Consider the following 24,916-nt stretch of genomic DNA (forward strand, 5'->3'; position numbering starts at 1 on the left):
CTTCATTCCACTCTAGTGTCAGTAGCACACCACTCCCAATGTCAGACATGATGCCATCAACAAACACAACGGACATCACTGTAGAACAGAAAAGAACATGTCATCATCTGTACCTAAAACTTCTCTTCCACCCACCACCACAGACTTTACAGCAAGTGAAATAAGTCTACAAACTTCTGCATTCACTATTAGCACCTCCTCTCAGGACACATCAGCCTCCTCACAGAACCAACGCACAGAGAGCAGTAAGACCACCGACGAACCACAAACCAGCACAATCATAGAAATGAAGACATCAACTCTTTCATCCTCACCAAGTGTTCACATTCTTACTTCAGGTGTTTCTGAGAAGACATCCCATTCAGGTGAGACAAACACTTCATTTCATTCTGGCGTCAGTAGCACACCTCTCACAACATCAGAAATGATGCAGGCACCAACCTCAGCTGACACCCCTATAGGATCAAGAGAGGACATGTCACCATCTGTATCTAAAACTTCCCTTTCACACCCATCAGAAGACTTAGCAACAACTGAAATAGGTCTACAAACTATAGCACCCACTTTCAGCACCTCCACTCGGGAATCATCAGCATCTTCACAGAACTACCACATAGAGGGCACTGAGACCACCAAAGAACCAGAAAACAGCACCTTCACAGAAATGAGCACATCAATTCCTTATCCTCACCAAATGAACACAATCCTACTGTGCTTTTTTCTCAGAAGACATCTTCTTTAGGTGAAACAATCACTTCAGTTTCTTCCAATTTCAGCCACACTCTTCCTACAACTTCACAAATGATGACAGCACCATTTTTAACAGAAAGTATTGCAGGAAAAACAACTGTAACTACAACTCCTACTCCTGTCACCTCTCATTCTCCTTTCACTACGTTGTCCATAAGTGGAGAAATTCTGACAACATTTTCTAGATCAGTCATCCATGAAAATATGACTGCAGAGGTCATTCTCACTGTAGGTTCTGTCAATAAGTCCCTGACAAATACCATGCAAGTCCTGCATTCCTTGGTCAGGAAGTGAAGCACACCCATCCCCGAGCATCCGGCAAATGTTCAAATGGTAGCCTCCACTACCAACCCTACTACTAGGTCAACATAAGTGAATTCTATGAATAATTGTAACAGCGCAGCTGGATCCACACCGACTTTGTCATTTCTACTACTGCCTACCCTTTGATCAAGACCACTCCTACAACTTCTTCAGCACCAAAGTATTCTAAGAGTACATTGCCTACCCTGAAGTCATCAACAGGCTATGCCTTCTCTGACTATTTCCTCTGGTAATGGGGGCAAAATTCAGACCATTTACATTTTCTATATTTCAGCCAATAATTCTTCCTTCTCTCAATCAGCTTCTGGCCCTACAGTCACCTGGAGCTCCACCACCATATTCACAGGTCATTCCACACTTCTATCTGGTACCAGCACTTTCCCACTATCCACAGCATCTTCAAGCTCCACTGTGAAGACTGAGACATTAGGTAGGTGGGGACTACAGTGTCTTAGTCTGCTATAGTGGCCCCTTTGACTCCATTTGACCTAGAGGAGCACTCGAGGGAGGAAGGTGAGTTACATTACCAGTCTAAGCCCTGGCCGGTTTGGCTCAGCGGTTAGAGCGTCAGCCTGCGGTCCCGAGAGACCCGGGTTCAGTTCCCGCTAAGGGCATGTACCTCGGTTGCAGTTTGTCCCCGGCCCTGGTCAGTTGTGCGGGTGGCAGCCACTCGATGTGTTCCTTTCACATCGATGTTTCTCTCTCTCTGTTCCTCTCTCTCCCTCCCACTCTACCTGAACAAAAAATGGAAAAATGTCCTCGGGTGAGGATAAAAAAATATATAAATAAATAAAAACATTACCAGTCTAAGATTGAGGTCAGGTCCTCAAAAGGATGAAGTGAATAAGGGTGTGGTAGGTAATGGGGTCACCATCTCCTCAGCCCCAGCAGACAACTGCTTCTCTGTAGGGAGTGGTTTGTGTATGACCAGAAGAGAGATAAAAGGGTTTTTAGTTGTTTCTTTCAGCTCCTAAAATCTGTGACTCTTTTTGACTCTGCTACTGTCTGACTATAAGGCCCACTCCAGTCTTCTCTTTCTGCATGCCAGGAACAATCACAACCTCTCTGGGGACAGACAGTGGGAGAACCAGAGCAACGTCACTACCCTCAACTGTCCAGACCCTTAAATCCTCACCTCCCAGCACAGGCACACACTCAACAGCTACGCCCGTCCCTAGCAAGCCCGGGAAAGGTAAGTGATGCCGTGGAGTGAGGCCTTTCCACCCTGGGGTGCAGAGGGTTAAGCTAGATGTGGAGCTTGTAGCTGTGGCAGCTGGACTGCATCTCCCAGTGAGGGCCCTTGTGCTTATTTCTGTGGAAATCTGCACTGCCCCTTTGGGGCCATGGGAAGTCAAGCTGCTCCCCATATCTCCCTTATGGGGTGATGTAACTAAATGCTCGGTCTCAGTCTGCTTGCTCACAGACTTTGTTCTCTCACATCAGAAAGGCCTACAAGGGACAATGCAACAGCATCAGAGTTGGGTGCTGAGGGCTGACTTTGTACATGGCACTGGAATAGGAGGTAGAGATAGAGAAATGGTCAAGGTGATGTCCAGCAAGAGACAGATATGCTGCCTCTGTCGGTGCAGTTAGAGGAATAATGCCAGGGTATTAGGCACACACAATGAAAGGCCCCTAAGGGATGTGGGGGTGAGTTGAGGTGAAGAGGAGGCTTTCTAGAAAGAATTAATAGAAGTTGGGGAAGAGGAAAGACCCCAAGCCAACAGGAGGGCCTGAACAGCTGGCCCTCATGTATAAATGTATAGACATGAGAAGCAGGCTCAGTGTAGCATGGGAAGGAGATCCCCACAACATTTAGGGTTGCTGGAAGTAAGGTGAAGAGTGTCGAGAAGTGAGGCTGTGATGTAAGGGAACCAGGGAGGACGTGGCTAGATTTGCATTTATGAACAGTGCTATGGTGGCTGGGGTGGAGGATGGATTTGCAGGAGGCCAGGAGAGCAGTGTAGAGACTGCTGTGGATTCTAAGCAAGACCAAGTGAGTAAGGAAAGAAGACCCATCTGAGAAATGTCAGGACAAAGTTCTAGGGGGTCTTCGAGTTTATCTAGAGAAATACCGTCTTTGGAAACAAGTCTCATTCTATGAAATGGTCTTTCAATTACTCATCTTCACTGTAAGGGAGGAGTTTTGTCTTTTCACCCTGAAAAGAATTCTGAGTGCCATAACAGATGCAGAATAACTTGTTGGCCTGCTGACAGCAGGACCTGATTTTCTCTTAACTGGGGAAGGATCATAGTACCAGTTTAAGGGGTACAATGAGGAGATGGGTTAAACGAAAGTGGAGAGGGGGAGAGGGAAGGACTTGATGGCTCCCGGTGAGGGGAGCCGAGGACAGGGTAGAAGATCAGCTGGGGAAACTCTCTGGGGATCCCTGCCAGCCTGAGTAAAGTCAGGGCCCGTGAGAACTTCCTGCTCTTCTTTGTTCTGGTCCAGGCGTTTCCCTCTTCCCCTTCGGAGCACATGTTAGAGACGTGGAGTTTGTCAGGAGGACTGTGGACTTCACCTCGCCACTCTTCCAACCCCAGATTGGCTTCCCTTTCGGCTCCTCTCTCCGAGATTTCCTCTATGTGAGTCCCTGGCTGCAGCCCCAAGGGCAGGGTCTGTGACCTGTGCTCCCGGGCCCTGCTTCCCTGTCCAGGGCTCCGAGATGGTCCTGTGACTGTGACCGTGATCTTGAGGGGAAGGGAGGTGAAGGCGACACTTGCTAGGTACCTACTGTCCCCCTGCCTCTGACTCAGTTTGCATTCGGTCTTTACTGTCAGAACGTCAGCCCAGGAGACAGGGAGCTAGGCAAGGCTCGCCCACCCGCAGGGAGGAAAGTGTCTTTATCTCCATGAAGAGGTCCCCGGGCCCAGTCAGCTCTCTCCTGTTCTTACAGGGCCCTTTTGGTAGGCAGGAAGCTCTACTTGGGAAACCACTGTTTAATGCCGTTTACATTTTCTGCGATTATTTCCTGGTTCCCTGGTCCAAGTACCCAAGTGTCCTGGAGAAGAGTTGGAACCACAGTCATGGCCCCTGTGGCTCTCAGTGAGGGGGGCTGAGTAGGACACACTAGGAAAGTGTGACTCAGTGATGGGGTAAGGGTTTCAGTCCTTTGAGCCCCGTCTGATGTGGCATCATCTTCAGGATGGAGCCGAGGGGATTTACCCAGAGGGGTCTGCTCTGTGACAGCTTGGTCTAGAGATGGGAGCTGCTGCTGAAGCAGAACAAAAACCTACCACCTTAGGAAGGACTTAGGACGAGAGGACTGTCCTGAGGGTAGACCGTTGGTGTGAGAATTAAGTAAAGCGGGTTTTCCCAGCAGGGGGAGATGGATGACATAACCTTCCAGAGGTCGTTGACACCTCTAAAGTTCTACCCAGAGAGGCCTTTGGGGGGTCATGAGACTTTGAGGAGCTGTCCCAAGACTGCTCTGAATGTTAACCAGAAGAACCTTGGTGCTCAGTTCACAGATAACGGTCAGATCATTTTCCCGGAGACAGCGAACCAGATTTTCTCCTACCCTAACCCGCCCTTTCGAGGCTTCACAGGCTGGGACCGTCTGGCTGTGGTGGCTCCATTCTGGGATGATGCTGATTTCTCCAGCCGCAGGGGAACCATATTTTACCAGGTGGGCCTTTCAAAGTCTGGCATTCAGGATCCTCCAGAAGCCATGGAGGTGACGCAGGGCTGTGAGGAGGGCGGTGCACGTGTCACTGCCGTCAGAGCTGGGTCCCGTGTAGACTGGGACAGGTGCTTAAACGTGAGCATGGGGAGGAAGCAGATCAGGACTATCACATAAACTCAGGAATACCCTGACACAATCATGAGAAGACCTGCAGGTGACAGGGATGGGGGGAGGCAATCCAGAGTTTTAGTCTAGAATAAGGTTGTAGGGGATCTTTGCCAATAAGCCTGAGTCAAGTAGGGCTCTGTGTGTGCTCCTGGATTGGGTTAATGATCCCAGTATGTAGCAAAAGTTCCTGCAGGCACATGTGGACTGTGGCCCTGCCACGGACAAGGCACTGGGGAAGGTCCAAAGATAGAGAAACACACCTGTTCTCAAGGAGGTTCAAATGAGCACCGGCGCTTAGCTGTCCAAGCCAGTCTGTGCTAAGAGGTGTATGAGTTCAAGTCCAGAAGACCTGGGTTTCTCCAGTCCACACATTCCAGGTTTCCCTGCCGTTAAATCTGTATTAATTTTAAGATCCAAGGAGCTAATTGAAAATGTAGGTCTGGGAAAGGGAAGGATGTCAGACATAGATAGACTAAAGCGATCGGGGTTACCATACAAAAATGGGATCCCTCTGGGGTGTTGAGCTGGGATCCTCATTTCCTGGTCCTTAACTGCCTTCCTTTCCTAGGAATATGAGACGCTCCATGATGGCTACAGACCACCTGTAGTCCAGCAGGTGGAGTCTTGGATTAAAAGCTTTACGAACACCTTGAACTACAAAGCCAGGTGGACCCTAAAGGTCACATGGGTCAATGCCCCTGCCTATCCCGCCCAGTGGACCTTCGGGGTGAGTGGACCATGGACAGCTCCCTGAAAACCATCTGGAAGTCAGACATTCTAGAATCATACACAGGGGCCAGTCTTCTAAAACCCTCTCTGACTCAAGGACAGATTACTAATTATAGCACTTCTGACCCCCACCCGATACCAATCCCTCACTGTGCTCCAGGCTGTCCCAACCCTCTACTTTCACAACCTCAGCAGCCCAGAGTACTGGGTATTAGGAGAATGACATTTAGGAAACAAATTTTTGTTTGTTTCCAAGTGGTTGGCTATTGGCAATTTTATATGGCTCAACCTGATAATATTATCCACATTTTAGAGATGAGAAAGATGATGGTTAGCGATATTAAGCAACTTACTCAAGGCCATCCGGCTAGCAAATAACAAAGCCAGGCCTGGAACCGAGGTTTTTCTGAGTTCAATCGTACTGCCTTCCAGTGGAAATGGGCACACCATACACTCTCCCTAGTCTTCCCTCTGGGGACTCAGCTCCCACAGTCAGAAGTTCTCCCTTGTGTCTGTTCTGAAGTCATCCATCTCTTCATTGGTTCAACAAGTTCAGATTACCTACTTTGTACAAGAACAGTCCTGGCATTCTCCTTTAGAGGACCTCCAGTCTCACCTTCTGTGGTCTTCTCCACTAATCAGGTTGAGGAGACATTTGGACAATGTCCTTAAATATCCCTGAGGAAGCTACGTAGTCCTCTCTCAGCTCTCTGCTGTCTTGGTTAATCGCTCAGGTTTCTGACTCTTCCTTATACAAACTGTCTTCCAACGGGTTTCTAACCCAGAGCCTTTTATTGCCCCTCCCTGGAAAGACGAAGAAAGCAAATGCACCATGCTAGGGGCTTCAACACCAAGGGTGAAAGGTGCCCTACATACTCTCAAACGTGTCAGCGTTTTAAATCCTTTCCTCTAGGTAGGCCAGGAGAAGATGATGTGTGCACCGAGGTGGGGTGGGGGATGAACGGTGGGACGAGCGGGAGGGAGGACACTCCAGGTCTCTCACAGGCATCTCCGTGTTTGTCTTCAACCAATCCCCAGACCAACACCTACCAAGCCATCCTCTCCACAGATGGGAGCCAATCCTTCGCCCTGTTTCTCTACCAAAGTGATGGGATGCAGTGGGATGTGAGCCAGCACCCAGGCAACCGGGTCCTCATGGGCTTCTCCAGGTAGGACGGGGAGGGGCTGTCAGCAGATATGCAGGTGATTCCCTGTACACACATTCCCACACTCCGGGCGAGGCTGAATCCTCCTTGCTGATGTTTCTGACTCATGCTGGTGCCGGTTCCCATGAAAAGTTCCTAGTTCTTGCTGTTTTACATCAAAAGATCCCTATTCACTGCCATTCTCTTTCCTCCCCCAGAACCGCGCAGTGTAATATTCCTAGGGCTTGACTGCTCTGATTTCCACTGACATCAGTGGAGCTCTCAAATATCATATTAATAATAGCCAATGTTTATTATACTAAGTACTTAATATGCATTATTTCATTTAATTATTACCCATGAAGGAGATACTATTTATTATCCATTCTACAGATAAGAAAATTGAGGTGCAAAGAGATAAGTTATTGCCCAAAGTCACAGAGCTGGGAAGAGGCAAAGCAGGAATGTGAACTCAGACATCCGAGGCTGAAATCTGCCTTCCTGACTTCTGGTGCCCCTGGGCTGCAAATCAGCCCTCACCCAGGGCCACCAACAACTGTTCCATCTCTGGGAGAGATGCAGAGCAGAGGGATGGAGCTGTAGAGGGTGGCGTGGGTTCCTATGTGTGAAGGGGCTCAGTCTCTGACACGACAGCTCTCCACCTCGGTATTTCCTGGTGCCTGTGCGGGCAATCAGTTGTGAAGGTCGCATGTATTTAATTTGTTACCTGTAATTGTTGCGAATGCTCTTCTCTTAGAGGGTGTTCAGGATCACCCCTATAATTACACTGCTTTCGCTTGCTCTTGAATATGCAGTGAAGGAGAAAGGAGTGCAATTATCTAACTACCTAGGAATTTCACATCATCCCGAGTGTGCCTGCCCCCAGCCACGGTGTCACACCTGTGTGCCGTCACCCATCCTGTGTCAGAGAGGAGAGATCAGGAGCGCTGCTCTGAGGTGTGCCCCCAGAGTGAGGCCCCGGTCCAGGATTTTCTCCTTCCTGGAGTAGCGCTCTGAACCCCACCTCGGGGGTGGGGGGACACCTATTGCATCAGGCTCTCACTCAGTTCTGAGATTCACAAACGTGACTACATTTCATCCTCACAACACTGTGAGGTAGATGCTGCTGTAATCTGTTACCCAGAGGTGAAAACTAAGAATCACAAAGGTTAAGGAACTTGACCATGGTTACCAAGCTCCTACGTGCTGGAATCAGGAGTTGAACTCATGGCTGCTTACCTTCAGAGACCGGCTCTTAACCGCCCCAGCATACTGTCCCCACCACTCCCTAGTTGCAGGGAAACCAACCCGAAGGAAGACAGAACCCTGTTGTTTTCACACTCCCGCCTCACGACCAGTTCCTGGCGTTATCGATCAGATGTGGAACAGATTGGTCTCCCCACCCTGCCCCACCATCTCTTCCTCTTTCCTGTTTAGCGGTGGGAGTCAGTGATTCTAGCTGGCTGGCTGACCAGCCAATTGAATACTTAACCAGCTGGTAACTAATAACTAGTTGGACTGAGTGACTGGCGCTGAATGAATAACTTGCTGACAGAGGCCTGCAATTCTTTCCTTTGCCTGCAGTGGAGATGGGCTCTATGAAAACAGCCCCCTGACATTCCAGCCAGCGTGGCAGAAGTATCGTCCGGACCGATTCCTGAATCCCAACTCAGGTAAAACTGCCGCCTAAGCACACTTGCCGGTCTTCAGTGCTGTTCTGGCCTCCACTTCGTGGGCCGTGACAGTCCTAGCAGAGTTCTAGCATCCAGTGCTGCCATCCTGGACGGTGTCCCCAGCACGAACAGACCTCCCACAGATGTAACAGGGGCTTGGCACTGCCCAGGGAGCAGCTGGTACCTTCTGGGCCAGTGTCTGTAGGGGCTCTGTCTCCTCCCTGGGATGTACCAAACCCAGGAGGTCCCTGGGGGGCGGGGGGCAACCTCCTGGAAGTGAGGACAGGGGTGTGGCAGGGTATAGGAATATGAATGGGTAATTAGGACAATACTCCAAGTATCCTGGCCCAGAAATGGAATGTGAATCCAGATGAGATCCCTTAGAGAATCTATCAAGAGGAGGCCCAGCAGGCGGACATTCATTATGAACTGAGCACCTGCTATGTGCTGGGCACTGCGCTAAGAACCAGGGATATGGAATAAAAGGGGAAAGATTGACTATGAGCTCTCACTCTGGCAAGAAGGCTAATACTTCAGTGTCAGGAAGAAGCCCGGGGGCCTCCTCCCTAACTCAGTGTACTATCTGGAGGTCCCTAAGGGAAGGAAATTATCGTTGCCAAAATGTGATAGAACAAAGGACATTTTAGCATTCTAAATCAGCCATGTAAATCATGAAGCATGAATTCAATTCTGTTTGTTCTGCGGCAAGCACTTTCGGTAAACAGAAGCTAAGTAAATCATGGGTGCCATCTTGTGGAGAATGCTGCCCAGTCCGATCAGGCCCCTTCTGTCAAGATGCTTCGGCTTGTGACCTAGGAAGCACACTACGATAGAATGCGTGTGTGTGTGTGTGTGTGTGTGTGTGTAGAGTATCTGATATGTTTCCCCTGATACATGAACAAATAATCATAGACAATTATTATTCTTTTCAAAACCTTAACAAATTATAGTTATCTTGACAATTCTTTTGTGTGGGAACAGGGTCAAATCTAATGTCCTATTATATCTTCTTGGTCTCTGGAGCCCCCTTCTTACTCGTGGCAGCCCGGGTGGGCAGTATGTAACTTACACTGAATTGTAGGTCTATTTAAAGTTCAAATCCCCGGCAGGGTTTCTTCTCCCACTTCTCCCTTCCAAGGATGGTGTCTGCTTCCTCAGCCTTGCGGTGTGGACGCAGGTCCCAGCTTGACATGCCAGCTCCTCTGTGGCTTCTCAGCTGGCCTCTGAGCGTCGGCCTCTGGCTGCTTTGGCCACTGCGATGTCTGGGGTGGGAGAGCCGGGGTCAAGGATACAGTCAAGTGTCTGAGCAGGGGGCTAGTGGCTGGTGGCATCATTCACTGAGATACAGGGTGGAACTGGTGTAGGGGTATTAGAAGGTGCTGGAGCTTAGAGCGACAGACAAAAGAGTAGAGGACAGGGTGAACTGAAGTTCAGGGCCAGGGTTTGGCTCTGAGTTGGTACAGGAGAGCCCTCCTTGACCAGCCCTTGTCCCGGGTGTCACCCTAAGATCCAAGCTTTGAGAGCTTTCGGAGGTCCCATTAAACAGGTCTTGGGAGAGGAATTGCTGCCAATCTAAAAGGGATCTCACCCTTGGAAGAGATCCAGGGCGGGAAAGTGGCCGACAAAGGGTACGTGTCTGAGGTTTGATTTTCCTTAAAGCTAAAGCAGAACCTGTGGCCCCAGGCCCTGGGATGACCTCTCTTCCTTTGTTCCCCTAGGCCTCAGGGGGCTGCAGGTCTATAAGTTACACAGAGAAGAAAGACCCAACTACCGTCTCAGGTGCCTGCAGTGGCTGCAGAGAGAACCTCAGTGGCCCAGCTGGGGCTGGAACCACATCTCCTGCCCTTGCTCCTGGCAGCAGGGACTACAGGACTTACGATTCCAGCCCAACCATATAGGTGACACCTCCTTCCTGTCTCTTGGGGCATCTCCACTGTTCCCTGTAAGCCCACCCACCATCCTGTGGTCATGCCTAACCTGTCCTTTTCAAGGCACCTCTAGTCCCTCCCCAGAGACGCCCCCCCCTTCAATCCTGCCCCACCACAGGCATCCGGGCCTGAGTATGTTGAACTTGTTGCAGGCTGGTGGGGTCTCGGCAGCAGGCAGCTGTGCAGCTTCTCCTCCTGGCGTGGGGGCGTCTGTTGCAGCTACGGGCCATGGGGAGAGCTTCTCCAAGGCTGGAGAGTGCAGAGCCCTTGGCACCTTGGTATGTGTGTCCACAGAGATCTCAACCCCACTTCCACTGGAGCTCTCTGCTCTTTCCTGTCGGAGACCGGCCCTGGGCTCCACGCCAAGCGGTGGGACCCACAGAATCATTTCCCCTCCATTCCCTCCCAATTCCTGCTCCTCGATTTCCTGATCTTGTAACCCGAGGCAGCTCCCAACATCCCTCCCAGCTGACATGTCAGGGGTTGGTGATTGAGCGCCTCTTGCCCATCTTCACTTGGCCCTGTGGTCCCAGCCCGGAGCGGGAGCATCTTTCTAGGGAAAGGGAGGGTCCTGGTCTGACCCTGTTCCTCTGGACCAGGGTGATATGTGTTACCCGCTCCTCCCCGTAATCCAAGCAGCCTCCATGGTCCCATCAGCCACGCCTTCCCATTCTTAGCACTTTGAGATTAGTGGGACCCCGCACCCCCCTTTCGAGAAAGAAAGTTCTTTATCTTCAACCTTATGCCGACCCCCCTGGGAGCTGGCTGCAACAAGCCTGCAAGGGAGACTGTAACTGGTCAATGGCCTAAGGTCACTGAGCAGGGTGGGATCTGAACTGAGGTATGCCCGCTTTCCAAATCATGCCCTTGCCACCCATGTCATTCTGCCCCATGATCCTTCCAGTTGGGTTCTGCAGGTCCTCAATGTCCCAGCCCCCACCACCCCTGCTGCGACACACACACCCCCCCTCAACATGCTGCTCTTCTCCACAGAGCAAGAACTGGAGCCACAGGCCTGGTGTTGCCACTGGAATGACAAGACCTCCTTGTGCACCCTGTACCAACAAAGGCGGCCCCACATCAGCTGTGCAGGGTACCGGCCCCCCAGGCCTGGTGAGCTGCTGAGGCCCGCTTTGGAGCAGGCCCAAAACAGGATCTGGGGAGGGGTAGCTTCTTGGTGCCTGGAGCAAGGCTGAGGCCACAAGAGAAGGTGGAGATGGTTCTGGTGTTCGGTGGATGGCAGAGGGGCTTTGTACACAGTACTGGGGAAAGGGCGGGAATGGGGGATGGGAGATAATGAGCAGACATGGGTGGGATGGGGGCATGAAAATGCAGGAGGGCTTCCCGGAGAATTCTGTAAGTCATGACCACCTCCCCAGGCTTGGGTCTACCCAGGCAATGCCCTGCCTGGGGACAGTGGGGGATCTCAGACCTTTCCCTCCTCTGCCATGCCAATGTGGTGTCTCCTTTTTCCAGCCTGGATGTTCGGGGACCCACACATCACCACCTTGGATGGTGCCAATTACACTTTCAATGGGCTGGGCGACTTCCTGCTGGTTAAAGCCAGGGACGGAAACTCCTCCTTCCTGCTGCATGGCCGCACTGCCCAGACCGACTCGGCCCAGGCCACCAACTTCATTGCCTTTGCCGCTCAGTACAATTCCAGCAGCCTGGCCCCCATCACAGTGAGTGAGGCAGGGGTGCGAGACACCCCGGCTCCCCTCCCAGAGAGTCCTCAGGGACCTTCAGCTGGACATTGAGGCCCAGGAGGAGAGAGAGAAGGAAGGGAAGGGAACAGGAAGCGGGGAGGATGCCTCCTGCCAGTGTCGAGTCTGAGAGTCATCCCTGGAGTCACGAGGTTTGGATCCAGGCCCCACCAGTGACGTCTGAAGAGAAAGCTTAACTTCCAGTGCCTTAGTCTTCTGACGGTAAAATGAGGGTAATAAGATTACCTACCGCACAGGACTGCTGTGAGATTTTAATGAGATAATCTAAGAAGTGTGCCCAGCTCAGAGCCTGGCCTGTGCTAAGCACTCCATAGACATTAGGTAGAAAACCTCCCCGTCACACTCTCCATCACCTTCATCTTCAGCCAGGGCTCAGGTTCTAAGCTCTCTGCTGCCTCCTCTCTCCACCGCTGGGTCCACCTGCAGGTCAGGCTTAGTCCTCCTCCAATTTCCTTCCAGGTTCAGTGGCTCCTTGAGCCCAATAACACAATCCACATGCGGCTCAATAACCAGACTGTGACCTTTGGAGAAGGTAGGCCGGGAACAGCGGTGAGGGTTCAGAGGGTGCCCCACGCCTGGGAGCAGTGATGGGGTGTGGAGGCGGCAGTGCTGGGGCAGAGGAGACCGGTAGCCACCCCTACCGTCCCTTCAGCAGCTGTGCCAGGAGCCGGGCATCACACAGCCTCCTCACTCGCTCCAGTGCTGTGGCAGCTTCCCTGCGGAAGCCCCGTCTTCAGTCCCCGGTAGAAGTGGGCGGTGCAGCCTTGAGGGGTGTCCTGGGAGTTTGGGTTTGGAGCTACTGGAGAAGGAGCCCGCAGGACATCCCAGAGCTGCTTCCAGCGTCCTCTCTGCATCTGCCAAGTCTTGGGCCTGCAGGGACCTAACACTGGTTTCTTCCTCATTGGTCTCCCAACATTCTAGACCAGAAAATCTTCAACACCACTGGAGTCATAATGACCCGCAGCGGCTCCCTGGTGTCAGCCAGCCTTGACGGGACAGTGGTTGTCTCAGTGGTTGCTCTCTCCAACATCCTCCATGCCTCCTGCAGCCTCCCAGAGAACTACCGAAACCACACGGAGGGCCTCCTGGGTAAGAAGCAGGCAGGGCTCTGCCTCTGAAACAGCTCAGACCCCCAGACTGCAGGCGGCTCCCTCTCCCATTGGCCTGTGGACATCCCAGGCGGAGTTTCCCTTTCTCGGCCTCCTCAGAACAGAACCCCCGGAGCGGCAGGGAAGGACAGGGGCCTCTTCAGTTACCTTTGAGGCTCACTTGCCGGCCATCCGAAGGCTGCACTTCCCAGTCAGCCAAGGGCGCACCCAGGATGGCCTCTGAGGAGGGTGGGGCCAGCAGCCACCCTCTCCTCCCCGCATCTCACACCTTCCCTCCCCTCTCTCCAGCTCCTCCAGTCCTTCCTTCCTCCTTTCCTCCCCCTCCCTGAAGCAGAGTGGGTTCTGAGGTTAGGGTCCATCCTCTACCCTCCTCCAAGAGGACTGAACCAAGACCAGATGCAACAGAAAGAGGCTTCCTGGGCCCCCTCTCCACCTCACATCTTGAGTATGACCCGTTGGATGCTCCCCAGAGAGTGGGGAGAGCCACAGTCCCAGGCTGGCCAACCTCCTACTCTGTCCCTCAGGGGCCTGGAATGACAGTCCAGAAGACGACTTCAAGATGCCCAATGGTACCTCCATTCCCCAAGGGAGCACTGAAGAGATGCTTTTTCACTATGGGATGACCTGTGAGTCTGGACGTCAGAGTGCTGGGGGTTGATGGGCCAGGGCCAGGATGTCTCCCTCAGGCCTGTGGGAACCAGACCTCTGTCCTTCGTGAGGAAGGGGTGGAAAAGCCAGGAGGAGAAAGATTTCCCCCACACACATACTCCCACCCTTGTCTCTCTATCTGGAAGAGAGGATGAGGGAAGCGAGGGACGCTCAGTCACTAGAGCAGGGATTTCCAGATTCATAAGCTGGGAGTCAACTTGTCCTTTCATGTCCCCTCCCCCATCTCAAGCCAAATAAAGTGAGGGTCAGGGTGGACACTGCTGAAAAACAGCTGCAGTCCCATCCCTGGTACCACCGCCCTCAAACCTGGTGTGTTATAGGGAAACTCGACGGAACAAGCCTCCTTGGCAAGAGGGACGACCACCTGCCTTCCAACTTCACCCCTGTCTTCCTTTCTCAACTGTTGAAAAACAACTCTGAGGACAAAAATTTGACCGGGTGTAACGGAAATAAACAATGCATCTATGACACCCTGGCCACAGGAAACACGAACACTGGACTGGACACGTGGAAGCTCTTTCGAGTATACCAGCAGACGAACGCCACCCTCAGTAAGTGGCAGAAAGCCCAGAGAGGCATTTTCAGAGTTAGACGCAGATGAGGAGCCCCCTTTCATGACACTCCTTTAAGCTACACATTTTTTTAAATTTACTCAGTTCTTTGACTCATGTTATTCCTCTGCTCAAACCCTCCCACGTCTGCCCAGCTCACTCTGTCCTTATGATGACTTTTAAAGCCGTATCCAATTTGCCTCTTGAAATGTCCTAGTACTCCCGCCTCGCTCCTTCTACTCCAACCCCATTGCCTTCTTTGTGTCCTTCAAACACGCCAGGCTCACTCTCAGCTCAGAGACTCCACACAGGCTGCTCTCTTGGCCTGGAACTCCCTGCCCCCAAGCAGTCACAGGCTTGCCCCTCACCTCCTTCAAGTCTCTATTTAAATGTTACCTTTCTTGGCTAGCCTGTCTAAATTTCACTTTCACCCACAATCCTATTCACTTTCCCTGCTTTTTTTTTCTTCTCTCCTTAGCATTTATGACTATCAAACATATTTTCTAATTTTCATAGGTATCTTTTGTATTATTTGTTAGCTGCTATGTCCTCACTATCTAGAACAGGGCCAACTATATAGTAGGTGCTCAATAAATACTTGTTAAGTGACTGAATGAATAAATGAATGGATGGATGGATGGATGGATGGATGGATGGATGAATGAATGAACAAACAAAAAATTAAATGGGAATAGCAGGGCTCAAAGAAACAGAGACCAGTGAAAAGATTGAACTCCCAATTTTCTGGCAAATGCAATGCCCATTTAGATATCACCCTCACAGTTCTCAGCTCTCTCTCAGGGTAAAACTCTGTGACGATCTGAACAACTCTGTTTTTTTATTCACTTCATACCAAGCCCAGCATAGCACTCTGATCAGGAGAGAACTTGAAATGAATCCCATTTGGGGGAAGATAAAGAGAGTAAAGATCTGGCCAGGTGGACAGTACAATCCCCACCTGCTCTGCATAGGTCTGAGAGCAGGTGCACAGAATAATTCCTCCTCTAGGGGCGGGTCCCAGTCCTGTGAATGCCTCCCACGAGCCAGAAGACTGGGGACAGAGGCGAGAGAGTGTCCTACTCCGGCCCCAAATCCCCTCTTTGTGTTCCAGATCAGTACCCACCCTCTATTGGTGGCCCCCAGGTGGTGAAAGCCTTCATGGGGCAGCCCAAGCTGTTTGACTATGGAAGCAGCTCTAAGGATGTCACATTCACTCTCAGAAACAACCCCAGTGATGACTTCAAGCTTTTTGGTAAGAATGCTTGGCTGGGAACATAGGGGATGAGTTCAGAGTCAAGCTCGGGGTAATTTCACATACTTTTTCATTGGAATAGTGATAGGCCTGTGGAGATCTGGCCGGCTAGCTAGACTGACTCTGGGCATGTACAACTGCTTCAAAGATCATTTCATCACAATCGAATAATAAATGTTCACCGTTCACCATCTTTGTGCAACCAGCAAACGATTAGAATAAAGTATAACCAACAATACTAGTTTAAAAGATTTTTATATCTACTTTTTAAAAGGATATAATGTGGGACAAGATTTAAAGAAAATACAAATACCTTCGTTTGGAACATCTGCCGACGTTTTTATGTTTGTCAGCCATGCTTACCTAACTTTGTCTCTCCTTGTCTGCTTCTCTGTGCTGGGACAAAGCAATGCTTCATCTCCCTTTCTCAGTAATGGTGTGGAGACCCCCAGGCCTGCAACCATGATCTGGGCCAAAGGGTCAAAGCCTACAGGTTGCAGCTTGCCTTCTGCTGCCAGCCCTAATTATGCTGCTGACGGTTCTTTGCTAAACCAAATCTCTAGGGAACTTATTCTGAGCTCTGAGCACCTCTCTGCCTCATTTTCTTTCTCTGTGCATAAGAAGGGACTGCTTTGTCTGTACCCCTTTGCTCCATGTGGCATCTTCCCAGGGTCTAGGCAATGGCATCAGATTTTCTCTTCCACTGGACTCTTCTACTGAAGAGTGACAGCCTGGAAGTTACTCTTGTCTTTACCCACTGTCAGGTCCTCTTAACCTGCTGTTTTAAGTAGACGTTCCTATTTTTTGGAAAAGCATAAGACGGGTTTGATCAGAAGAGTCCTTATTGATATGTAGCAGTGTTTCACTGCAGTCTGGTGTCTGAAGGGGTGGCCGGGCAAAGGTCCAGGAAGTGAGACAAGTGGGCAGGAAGGCAAGGGGCTACTGAGCAGGTGAAGCCAGTATGGCCTGCAGTGTAGCCTGGGGATGTGTCGGGAGGATCTGGCCTTCATCCTCCATCCCTGCTGGATGTCCCATCCCGGTGCAGGCCCAGACAGGTTGCCCTTTGGGGGTTTCTTCAGGAGGCAACTGCGTTCCCCTCTATGGAGTCCCACCCTACAATTGGTTAGTTGGGCTGGTGCTACCTCCAGCTTGGAGCATGTCCAGGATCCCCCAGGAAACCAGCCTTGCTCAAGGAAATGCCTGATGAGGTTTGCGGGGTGGTCTGGGCGAGGTGGGGGAAGTCCAGCATCAGCTCTCAAGGTGTTAAATGCCAAGATGTGTCAGATGGCAGAGAAGATGAGGCGTCCACCTCTCCACAATCTCGTCTTCCCTGGGGCAGAGAATGGAACACTGCTGTGGACACCCAACTCGATGCAACCATTCACTCTGGAGATTCTTGCAAGAAATGTCAAGAACAACTTATCATCTGTAGCCCGGCCGAAGACTGTGGTGTGTGCCTGCAAGAAAGAGAAACAGTGTTTATACAACGAGACCAGCAGGGTGGGCAATGCCTCCCTGGAGGTGAGTGCTGGGAGGGGGGCGGGAAGGAGGTGGGACTGAGGGGAGGTCCGCCCCTCTGTGGTCGTGTGTGTGTGTGTGTGTGTGTGTGTGTGTGTGTGTGCGCGCGCGCGCTGTGGTAGGTGAGTATTGCAGATAACAGTCTCAGGCCACAAAGTTGTTCATGTGAGAAATAGAACTTTATGTACTGCTTATAGCTCAACTGAATTTGCATCTCCGAGCTCCCATTCTGCCAGGCTGGTAGGAAACTTCCATTTCAGGCTTTCTTAGAGTTCCCCAGTGGTCCTCAGCTCCATGTTTTGGAACAAGGCACAGAGGTGTGGGGTAGGAAGGCGTGGCCCCTGGGCAGGGGTTTACACTGATCCCAAGCTCCATACTCCCTCCTCTTCAGACCCAGGGAGGTGCTCCGCGGTTCTGTGCCTTGTTCAGACACAGGCAATATTTTATAAGGTGGCTTAGTGTCCCTCATAGCCATTTCTCCCTGGGGTCTTATCATCGTGGTGTGGGGAAGAGAGGTGGGGGGACCCAGGGGCTGGAAAAAGGAAAAAATAGAGAGAGTAGGAAAAAGAGATTAAGATCAGTGTATTACTCTGCATATCCCAAAACATCTAGTTTTCGAAGTAAAAGTGTTGAAGAGGTGCATTTTGGGGAGATTTCCAGAGTCATCTCAGGAGAGGGGTCAGAAAAGGGAGACCGTGGAGCTTGATGAGGTTTCCAGAACCGCTCCCCTCCCTGGGCCATTGTGCTGGTCACATGAGTTCTCACTGTGCTGAGCAGTAGTGCTCTGTCTTCTCGGTTTGGGAATCAGCGAGGGAAGGATGAGCAGGAAACTGCAGCTTTCAGGGGATCCAGTTTTCAAGGGATAGTAGAATAGCTATCTATTTATTTATCTAGACCCCTTCTTCCTCTAGAAAGGATTTCCGGCAAGAAGACGTGGTGTGAGAGGGCAGAGGCAGAGCACCTGGGCCAGGGGCCAGGCAGGCAGAGGGGCAGGGGGAAGACTGGCCCAAGGAGCCGAGTGGGCTAGAGATAGAGACCATGTGCTTTTGGACAGGGACATGCCAGCCCGGGGCCTGGTCAAGAAGGTGCTCAGTAGATGCTGGCAGAAATAAGCAAGGACTCAGGGTCCTTGGGTTCTCAGACCAAAGGGTTAGTACTGAAACACCCAGATGCCCTTCATGGTTCAGCCTCCTGCTGCCCTGTAACAAGCAACCCATTCCAGGTGGCCGACTGCAAGTGTGACAAGAACACCTTCGGTCAATACTGTGAGCACTCCAAGGACTACTGTGAGGAGCAGTGCTTCCCGAATGTGAAGTGCATTCCTGGGAAGGGCTGCGAGGCTTGCCCCTTGAACTTCACCGGGGATGGGCGTCACTGTTCACGTAAGCTGGGAACAGGGCCCTGGCAGGAAAAGGTTCTGGGGACAGGTGACACCTGGAGGGTCTAGGACAGCCATGAATAAACAATTTCTCTCCTTTTTTTTTTAGCAAGTATTTGGAATAATCAACATGGGTGGTTGTGGTAAGGAGGTAAAGTAGGCATGGTAGGCTGGGAGGCTGAAGGAGAAGAGATTGTGTAGGCATTGGGGAGAGGCCAGGGCAGAGCAACCCTGAGACAGGATGGGGAAAACCCAGGGCAAATGATTGGAGGTGGCCTGGAAAAGAGAGAAAACTTCTGGCAGAGCCAGGGATTCAAGGCCCAGGGTCTCCATATCCCCCCAGTCAGGACATTTGGAGGGACTGTCATGAGCATCTGGAGGCAGGGGTGCCTCGTTTTCCCTTTGAGTCCTCCTGCCACCATCTGTTCTTGACCTTGGAGCCACTGGAGTCATGATGAGGAAAAGAAGGCCTACGCTAAGCCCAAATGAAATCTGAGCGGAGGCCAAAGTGAGTAGAACCACATCCTTATAAAGGCAGAAAAGGAACAGAAGTGGGGAAAGCCTTCTGGGCCCTTTCCTGATGTGGAGGAACTGATAGACACTCTCTTCCCTCAGCAGAAGTAGGCAAATGCTTACCTGGTAGGGGAAAGGCTTTTCCAGGAGAGAAGTGCCTGGAAAAGGGAGAAGGATAGTTGGCGTTCAGAGTGGCCCACAAGTAAAACATAGATTGAGTGGCCTTTGGGGGAAAGAAACCAAGCTGTCCTGGGAGCAGCTTTTCTTGGGCTGGGGGTTCCCCACTGCTGTCCAGCATGGTGTTGCTGACCTCGGCTCCCTTTGCAGTTCTGGAAGACTCTAGGCTCTGTAAGAACAACTCCTGCCCTGTGGATTACTGCTACAACTCGGGCCGTTGCTACATCTCCCAGTCTCTGGGCTGCCAGCCCGCCTGCATGTGCCCCCCAGCCTTCACAGATGCCCGTTGCTTCCTGGCTGGGAACAAGTTCACTCCAACCATCATTTTAGGTATCACCAAATGTCCCCACCATCCTCACCACCACTTTTCTCTCTCTTAAGGGAAGATTGGGGACTCTCGGGGCCAGAGCAAAGTTCCTCAAACTCACAGAACAGAACTCCAAATTTCTCTCGGGTGGTGATAAGTTGGAAGCTATGGGAGCTGGTGGCGGCAGCATGAAGTATGGGCTGGAGTGGTCTTATGAGAAAAGACTGAAGGTGACCTTATGGCTCAGTGAGAAGAGAGTCCGGGGAGTCCTAATCATAGTCAAATGAGCTCTAGTGTAAAGGTCAGCAGACTCAGCCACTTCTCCTGATCTATCACTGAAGAATAGAGAGGTCTTCCTAGACCGGCCCAATGGTCTCTTTGCATAAGTTTGGGTGCATCCGTGGTGTGATTGTGAATCTGCTTCTCCCATCTCCAGAACTTCCCTTAAGAACCATCCAGCTCTATCTTAGTGAAGAAGAAAATGCCACTGAAGCAGAGGTCAACGCTTCGGTTAGTACTGCAGGTGGCTCTGGGTGGGGAGGAAGATATTGGCAGGTTCAGCACGGGGTCTTAGCCATTACTGTGTGTTCTGCAGTTTCATCATCCATCTAGATTCAATTATCAGAGGAGATGGGAGCCTCCTGCCTCAGGAAAGGTCCGAGGTGAAGAAGGCAGGAAGCCTCAGGACAGAGACTTCTGAGGAGGTTGGAATGGCCAACTTGAAATGAAAGAGTTTAGGGTAGCTGAGTCACCTCAGCCTTCGAGACCAGCATTTGGGTAGTATATGGAAGAGACACAAGTAGGCCTTTCACCTCCAGGAAGCCTTCCCTGACTTCCCAGAGGGGACTGGAAGGTCCCTCTTCTTGGCTCCCATCTCCTGTCCATTCCTCAGTCACAGGCAAAGTAACACAGTGGTTGAGTTATTGAGGCTATAGAATCCTACATACCTAGGTTCAAATCCAGACTCAACTATATACCCATTAGACCAGGTATAATAATTAGACAAACTATTTGATGTCTCATCTATAGAAATAGAAATAATAATCATACCTATATCAGTGGGTTGTGTCAAGGTTTAAATGATAACATATATAAAGTACTTAGCATTGTGCCTGAAACGCAAGTGTTCTAAATTAGAATAATAATTACTACTACTATTATTACTGTTACTATTCCAGCATGCTACACTCTGGTAAAATCTGTGGACATTTGTCTGCTGTACCAGGCTATGGGTCTTTGAATATGGACTGTTCCTAAATCACATTGACAGCTACTGATCATTTCCTAGGTCTGGCTAAACATAATCTATACTCAGTATACATGTTGGGAGAGAATGAGTGGGTGAGTCAGGGATCAGAGACCAGATGGGGGCCATTCAAGATTCTTTCCTTGTAATAGGAGGCTGAGAGTGGGGGTATGTATGTAAAGTCCTTCACTCACTGACAAACTTTTTTTTTTATCCTCACCCAAAGACATTTTTGTATTTATCCTCAGATAGAGTGGGAGGGAGAGAGGGAGAAGGAGAGAGAGAGAAACATCAATGTGAGAGAGACACATCAACTGGTTGCTACCCACACAACCCCAACCAGGGCTGGGGACAAACTGCAACAGATGTACGTGCCCTTAGTGGGAACTGAACTCAGGTCTCTCTGGTCCACCAGCCAACGCTCTGCTGAGCCAAACCGGCCAGGGCTCACTGACAAACTTTTATTAAGCAGGGACCTATGCCAGTCATGAGGCTAGGCTGGGCGTGGGGATGCAGAAATAGATGAGATGGGGGTCCTGGGGCTCACATTCAAAGATGGAAACAGACGGGGATGAACAAATGCATTTAAGTGGGAGGGGTCTCTTCTTTGGACTGGGCCTCTTCCCACCCTCATTACTACCAACTGTCTACCCTAGGTAGCCTACAGACTGGACAAGCTGGACATGCGGGCCTTTCTCTGGAATAGCAGAGTGCAAAAAATGTAAGTGGGATTGTTCCTGCAGGTCCCCGAGTCTTCCCTCATACCCCTCACCCCTTAGCCTCTCACTCTGTCCCTCCCACACAGTGGCCCTCCAGCAGCACTGGCCTCAGGAAAATCCCTGCAAAGGTGGGAAGTCTTTTCGGAGTTCCAGTACAGCCCTCGGGGTCCTGTCATTGACTTCCTGAACACCCAGCTGCTGGACGCAGTGGTGGAAGCATTTTTACTGAAGGCGCCTGTGGGGAAGTGGAAGAGAAGTGAAGAGCCCAGGAACAACGTAGTCTTCTGCCCCGTCTCCAGGAGAGATGTGCTCAGCGTGATAGCTTGTGAGTCACTATCTTGGGGACAGTCCCAGGGATAGCTGAGGGAGGAAGTCAATGGAGGGAGCCTGTCACAGATAGTCCACACAAACCCATGGCAACAAAAAAGTATTCTAATTGCAAGAAACAAGTAAATTTAGTACTTTTGTTTGTAATTTTTGAGAGAAATTGTAGACATTTTACCCACTAGCTTTCTAGATCCAAGAACAGAAGCATAAAATACTATTTGATAAACCCCCATGTGCACAGTTTCACAGAGCAATGACCCCAACTGCCACCTTCCTAGCCACTACTACTAATGGTTAACTTTCTTTTAATAAAATTCGTAGTGATTTTCTTAACATACCATTGTGCTTTATATACATAAAGAAAGGCATCCTTTTGCCTTTGTCATCTAGCTGGAGGATATTATGTTGAAGGCTGGAGACCCAGCTCCGGGGCAGAGGTGTCCCCTCCCTGAAAGGGTATAATCCTTTGCAAAAGCCATCCCCAGTCCAGGCCTCAACACCCCCATCTAGAAAATGAGATGGGATTTCTGAAGTCCCTTTCAGCTGACAGGCCCTGACTATCCCGGAATGGGAATGAGATAGGTTGACGAGCTTGTCAGAGAAGGAAAGGAATAGCCCACCCTATTTTGGGAGTGGGACAGAGAACAGGGCAGTGACCATGCCAAACCCAACAGAAGCTGCTGTGTTATTCAGGTCCAGGACCAGGCAAGAGCTTCTGCTAGAATTCAAGCTAAGCCTCTTCCCTCTTGGGGACAACAATGAAATCCTCCGAACTTTTGTTCAAAAAAAAAAACACCCATAGGTTTTATTATACAAGTACGATATGTTTATTGTATAAACATTAGGAAACAAAAAGAGAAAAAAAAATCACCTGTAATTCCAGTCCCCAGAGACAACTCCATTTTGCACATATCCTTCTGATTTTTCTTTTATGCATAGGCACCTTCATACATACCAGTTTGTTTTACAATAAAGGGATCAAATTATACCTAATGTTTGATAAACCTTTTAAACAATTGTGAACATAATTCTTTGTATATTGTGGGCATATTTCCATTTGATAGTTTTAATAATATATTTTAACATACTACGGTATAATGTATTTTAAATGGAATATTATACTAATAGTGACTGTTAATTTAGTGTTTACTAAAGGCCCCTCTGGGGAGGTGGAAGAAAAGTGAAGCGCACTAAAGTGTCAGGCACTATACTGAATACTCTGATACATATTATCTCATTCAAAGTTCATAGCAAGGTCGTTGTATTATCATTTTCTTTTAAAGATAAGGAAACTGAAGCTGAAAGAATTAAGAAATTTTCCCAAATCGCACAATTAGTTAGTAGTAGTTTGAATTTCAACTCAGGTCTGGCTGACTTCAAAGCATATGCTCTTAACCAACGCCTTTTCCATACCGTAGTGCTTACTGGTCGCACAATATTCCTTATTTAACAAAACTTCTACTAAACGTTGTTATTATTTAAACCATGCTGCTCTGGACTTAGTGGACATATGTATTTTTGCACTCTTCCAATTATTTCTAAGGATAATGCCTAAAATGGAGTTCTTGGTTGAAAAAGTAAAGATTTGGTATTCATCAATTGCTCTCTGTGTTCATCTGTGTTCTGCCTGTCAGGGAACGTCAGCGCGCTGCAGCCTTACTTACGTTGCAACAGCTACAAGGGCTACGAACTGGTCTACAGCCCGCAGGACGGCTTCACGTGCGTGTCCCCATGCAGTCAGGGCTACTGTGAGCACGGAGGCCAGTGTCGTCACCTGCCGGATGGGCCCCGCTGCAGGTGAGGGGGGAGGGCGGCAGGGGGCACGGGGCAGGGGGCACGGGGCACGGGGCACGGGGCACGGGGCACGGGGCAGGGGCAGTGCTTAGTCCTCTCCTCCCGGGTCCACGCAGGGGCGGCTGGAGCCGAGGGCGGGGCCCAGCTCGCCCGGCCGCTGGGGCTGCGACTGCGCATGCTCACCTGCGGCGCATGCTCACCTGCGGCCAGCCCCGCTGCTCAGGGGAAGCCGACCGTGTGAATTCACACCACGTTGCTTCGTTTGCCCAGTGGCCTCTCTCCAGCATCACCTCAGAGCTGACTCGGCCTCGTTCCCTAAAGGGGAGCCCAACCTGTCGTGGAAAACCTCCTCTGGCCCCGCAGGAGAGGATGGCGAGGCTGAGCGCCGCCCCTGCCCTCCTGACCTGCCCCCTCTCTTTGTCTCCAGCTGTGTGTCCTTCTCCATCTACACGACCTGGGGCGAGCACTGTGAGCTCCTGAGCATGAAACTCGGCGCCTTCTTTGGGATCCTCTTTGGGGCCCTGGGCGCCCTCTTGCTGCTCGGGGCCGTGGTGTTTGCGGTCCAGCGCTTCTGGTGCTCCGAGGCGCGGTCCTCCTACCTCGTGGATTCAGAAAGCTGAAGCCTCATCCCCACCCACAGCTGTGGCCTAAAATACCTCGAGACCCACCCCAGCCACACCCACATACTTCCAGCCGCCTTCGATTTGGGGAGATTGGGGAAAGGGAGATGACTGAAGGTGATTGAGGATTCTTCAAGGAGAATGAGTAATGGGAATGAATTATGATAAAGACAAGAGCACAACTTATCTGTTTACACAAAGGTGGACTGGAAGAGACCCTAAAGATCTACTACATAAAGGCATGGATTCTCACACAGGCATACTCACGAGGAGGACTGACCTACACACACACACACACACACACACACACACACACACACCAGAGTTAATAATGGGGTGACGGCTCTAACTTAAAAGTCAAAATGCATTTGCACAAAAACTCTTCAGTTTACTTCTAACTAAAGTCTATTTAATAAAATCTCTCTGATTTTTTGTGTTTGCAAAGCCATGGGTTTTATTTGTTATTTTCCTCTGTTGGCTAAAGGTCTAGGCACCGAATGGAGGAGCCCAGGTGGGTTAGACCCGGTCCTGTTTCAGCCCTCAGGACTCCATGCTGGGAAACTCAGTTGCTCCAGCCCAGACTCGGATCCTTTCTTCTGCCTCCACATCACTTTCTTCCCCTCACCCCAACATAGGCCAAAGCCTGGCCTTCTAGGAGGAGGGTGG

General features: G+C 50.6%; 1 protein-coding gene across 1 annotated transcript in view; it reads left to right on the top strand.

Annotated features, from left to right (window-relative positions):
* MUC4 (mucin 4, cell surface associated) overlaps positions 1-24,634 on the top strand; it is a 34,468-nt gene extending 9,834 nt beyond the window's left edge. The window contains exons 3-26 of the mRNA XM_036242504.1: positions 1,376-1,504; positions 2,123-2,266; positions 3,527-3,660; positions 4,539-4,703; positions 5,437-5,595; positions 6,636-6,766; positions 8,327-8,415; positions 10,134-10,313; positions 10,496-10,621; positions 11,337-11,456; positions 11,820-12,028; positions 12,530-12,602; positions 12,992-13,159; positions 13,704-13,805; positions 14,169-14,399; positions 15,511-15,651; positions 16,991-17,172; positions 18,392-18,551; positions 19,388-19,567; positions 19,981-20,054; positions 21,447-21,511; positions 21,596-21,834; positions 23,471-23,633; positions 24,058-24,634. Coding sequence (XP_036098397.1) covers positions 1,376-1,504; positions 2,123-2,266; positions 3,527-3,660; positions 4,539-4,703; positions 5,437-5,595; positions 6,636-6,766; positions 8,327-8,415; positions 10,134-10,313; positions 10,496-10,621; positions 11,337-11,456; positions 11,820-12,028; positions 12,530-12,602; positions 12,992-13,159; positions 13,704-13,805; positions 14,169-14,399; positions 15,511-15,651; positions 16,991-17,172; positions 18,392-18,551; positions 19,388-19,567; positions 19,981-20,054; positions 21,447-21,511; positions 21,596-21,834; positions 23,471-23,633; positions 24,058-24,250 — 3,557 coding nt within the window. The 3' untranslated portion in view covers positions 24,251-24,634. The remainder of the gene's footprint in view (positions 1-1,375; positions 1,505-2,122; positions 2,267-3,526; positions 3,661-4,538; positions 4,704-5,436; positions 5,596-6,635; positions 6,767-8,326; positions 8,416-10,133; positions 10,314-10,495; positions 10,622-11,336; positions 11,457-11,819; positions 12,029-12,529; positions 12,603-12,991; positions 13,160-13,703; positions 13,806-14,168; positions 14,400-15,510; positions 15,652-16,990; positions 17,173-18,391; positions 18,552-19,387; positions 19,568-19,980; positions 20,055-21,446; positions 21,512-21,595; positions 21,835-23,470; positions 23,634-24,057) is intronic.
* Positions 24,635-24,916: the final 282 nt, after the last annotated feature.

Source organism: Molossus molossus, unplaced genomic scaffold (assembly GCF_014108415.1).
Source record: "Molossus molossus isolate mMolMol1 unplaced genomic scaffold, mMolMol1.p scaffold_m16_p_5, whole genome shotgun sequence".
NCBI lineage: Eukaryota > Metazoa > Chordata > Mammalia > Chiroptera > Molossidae > Molossus > Molossus molossus.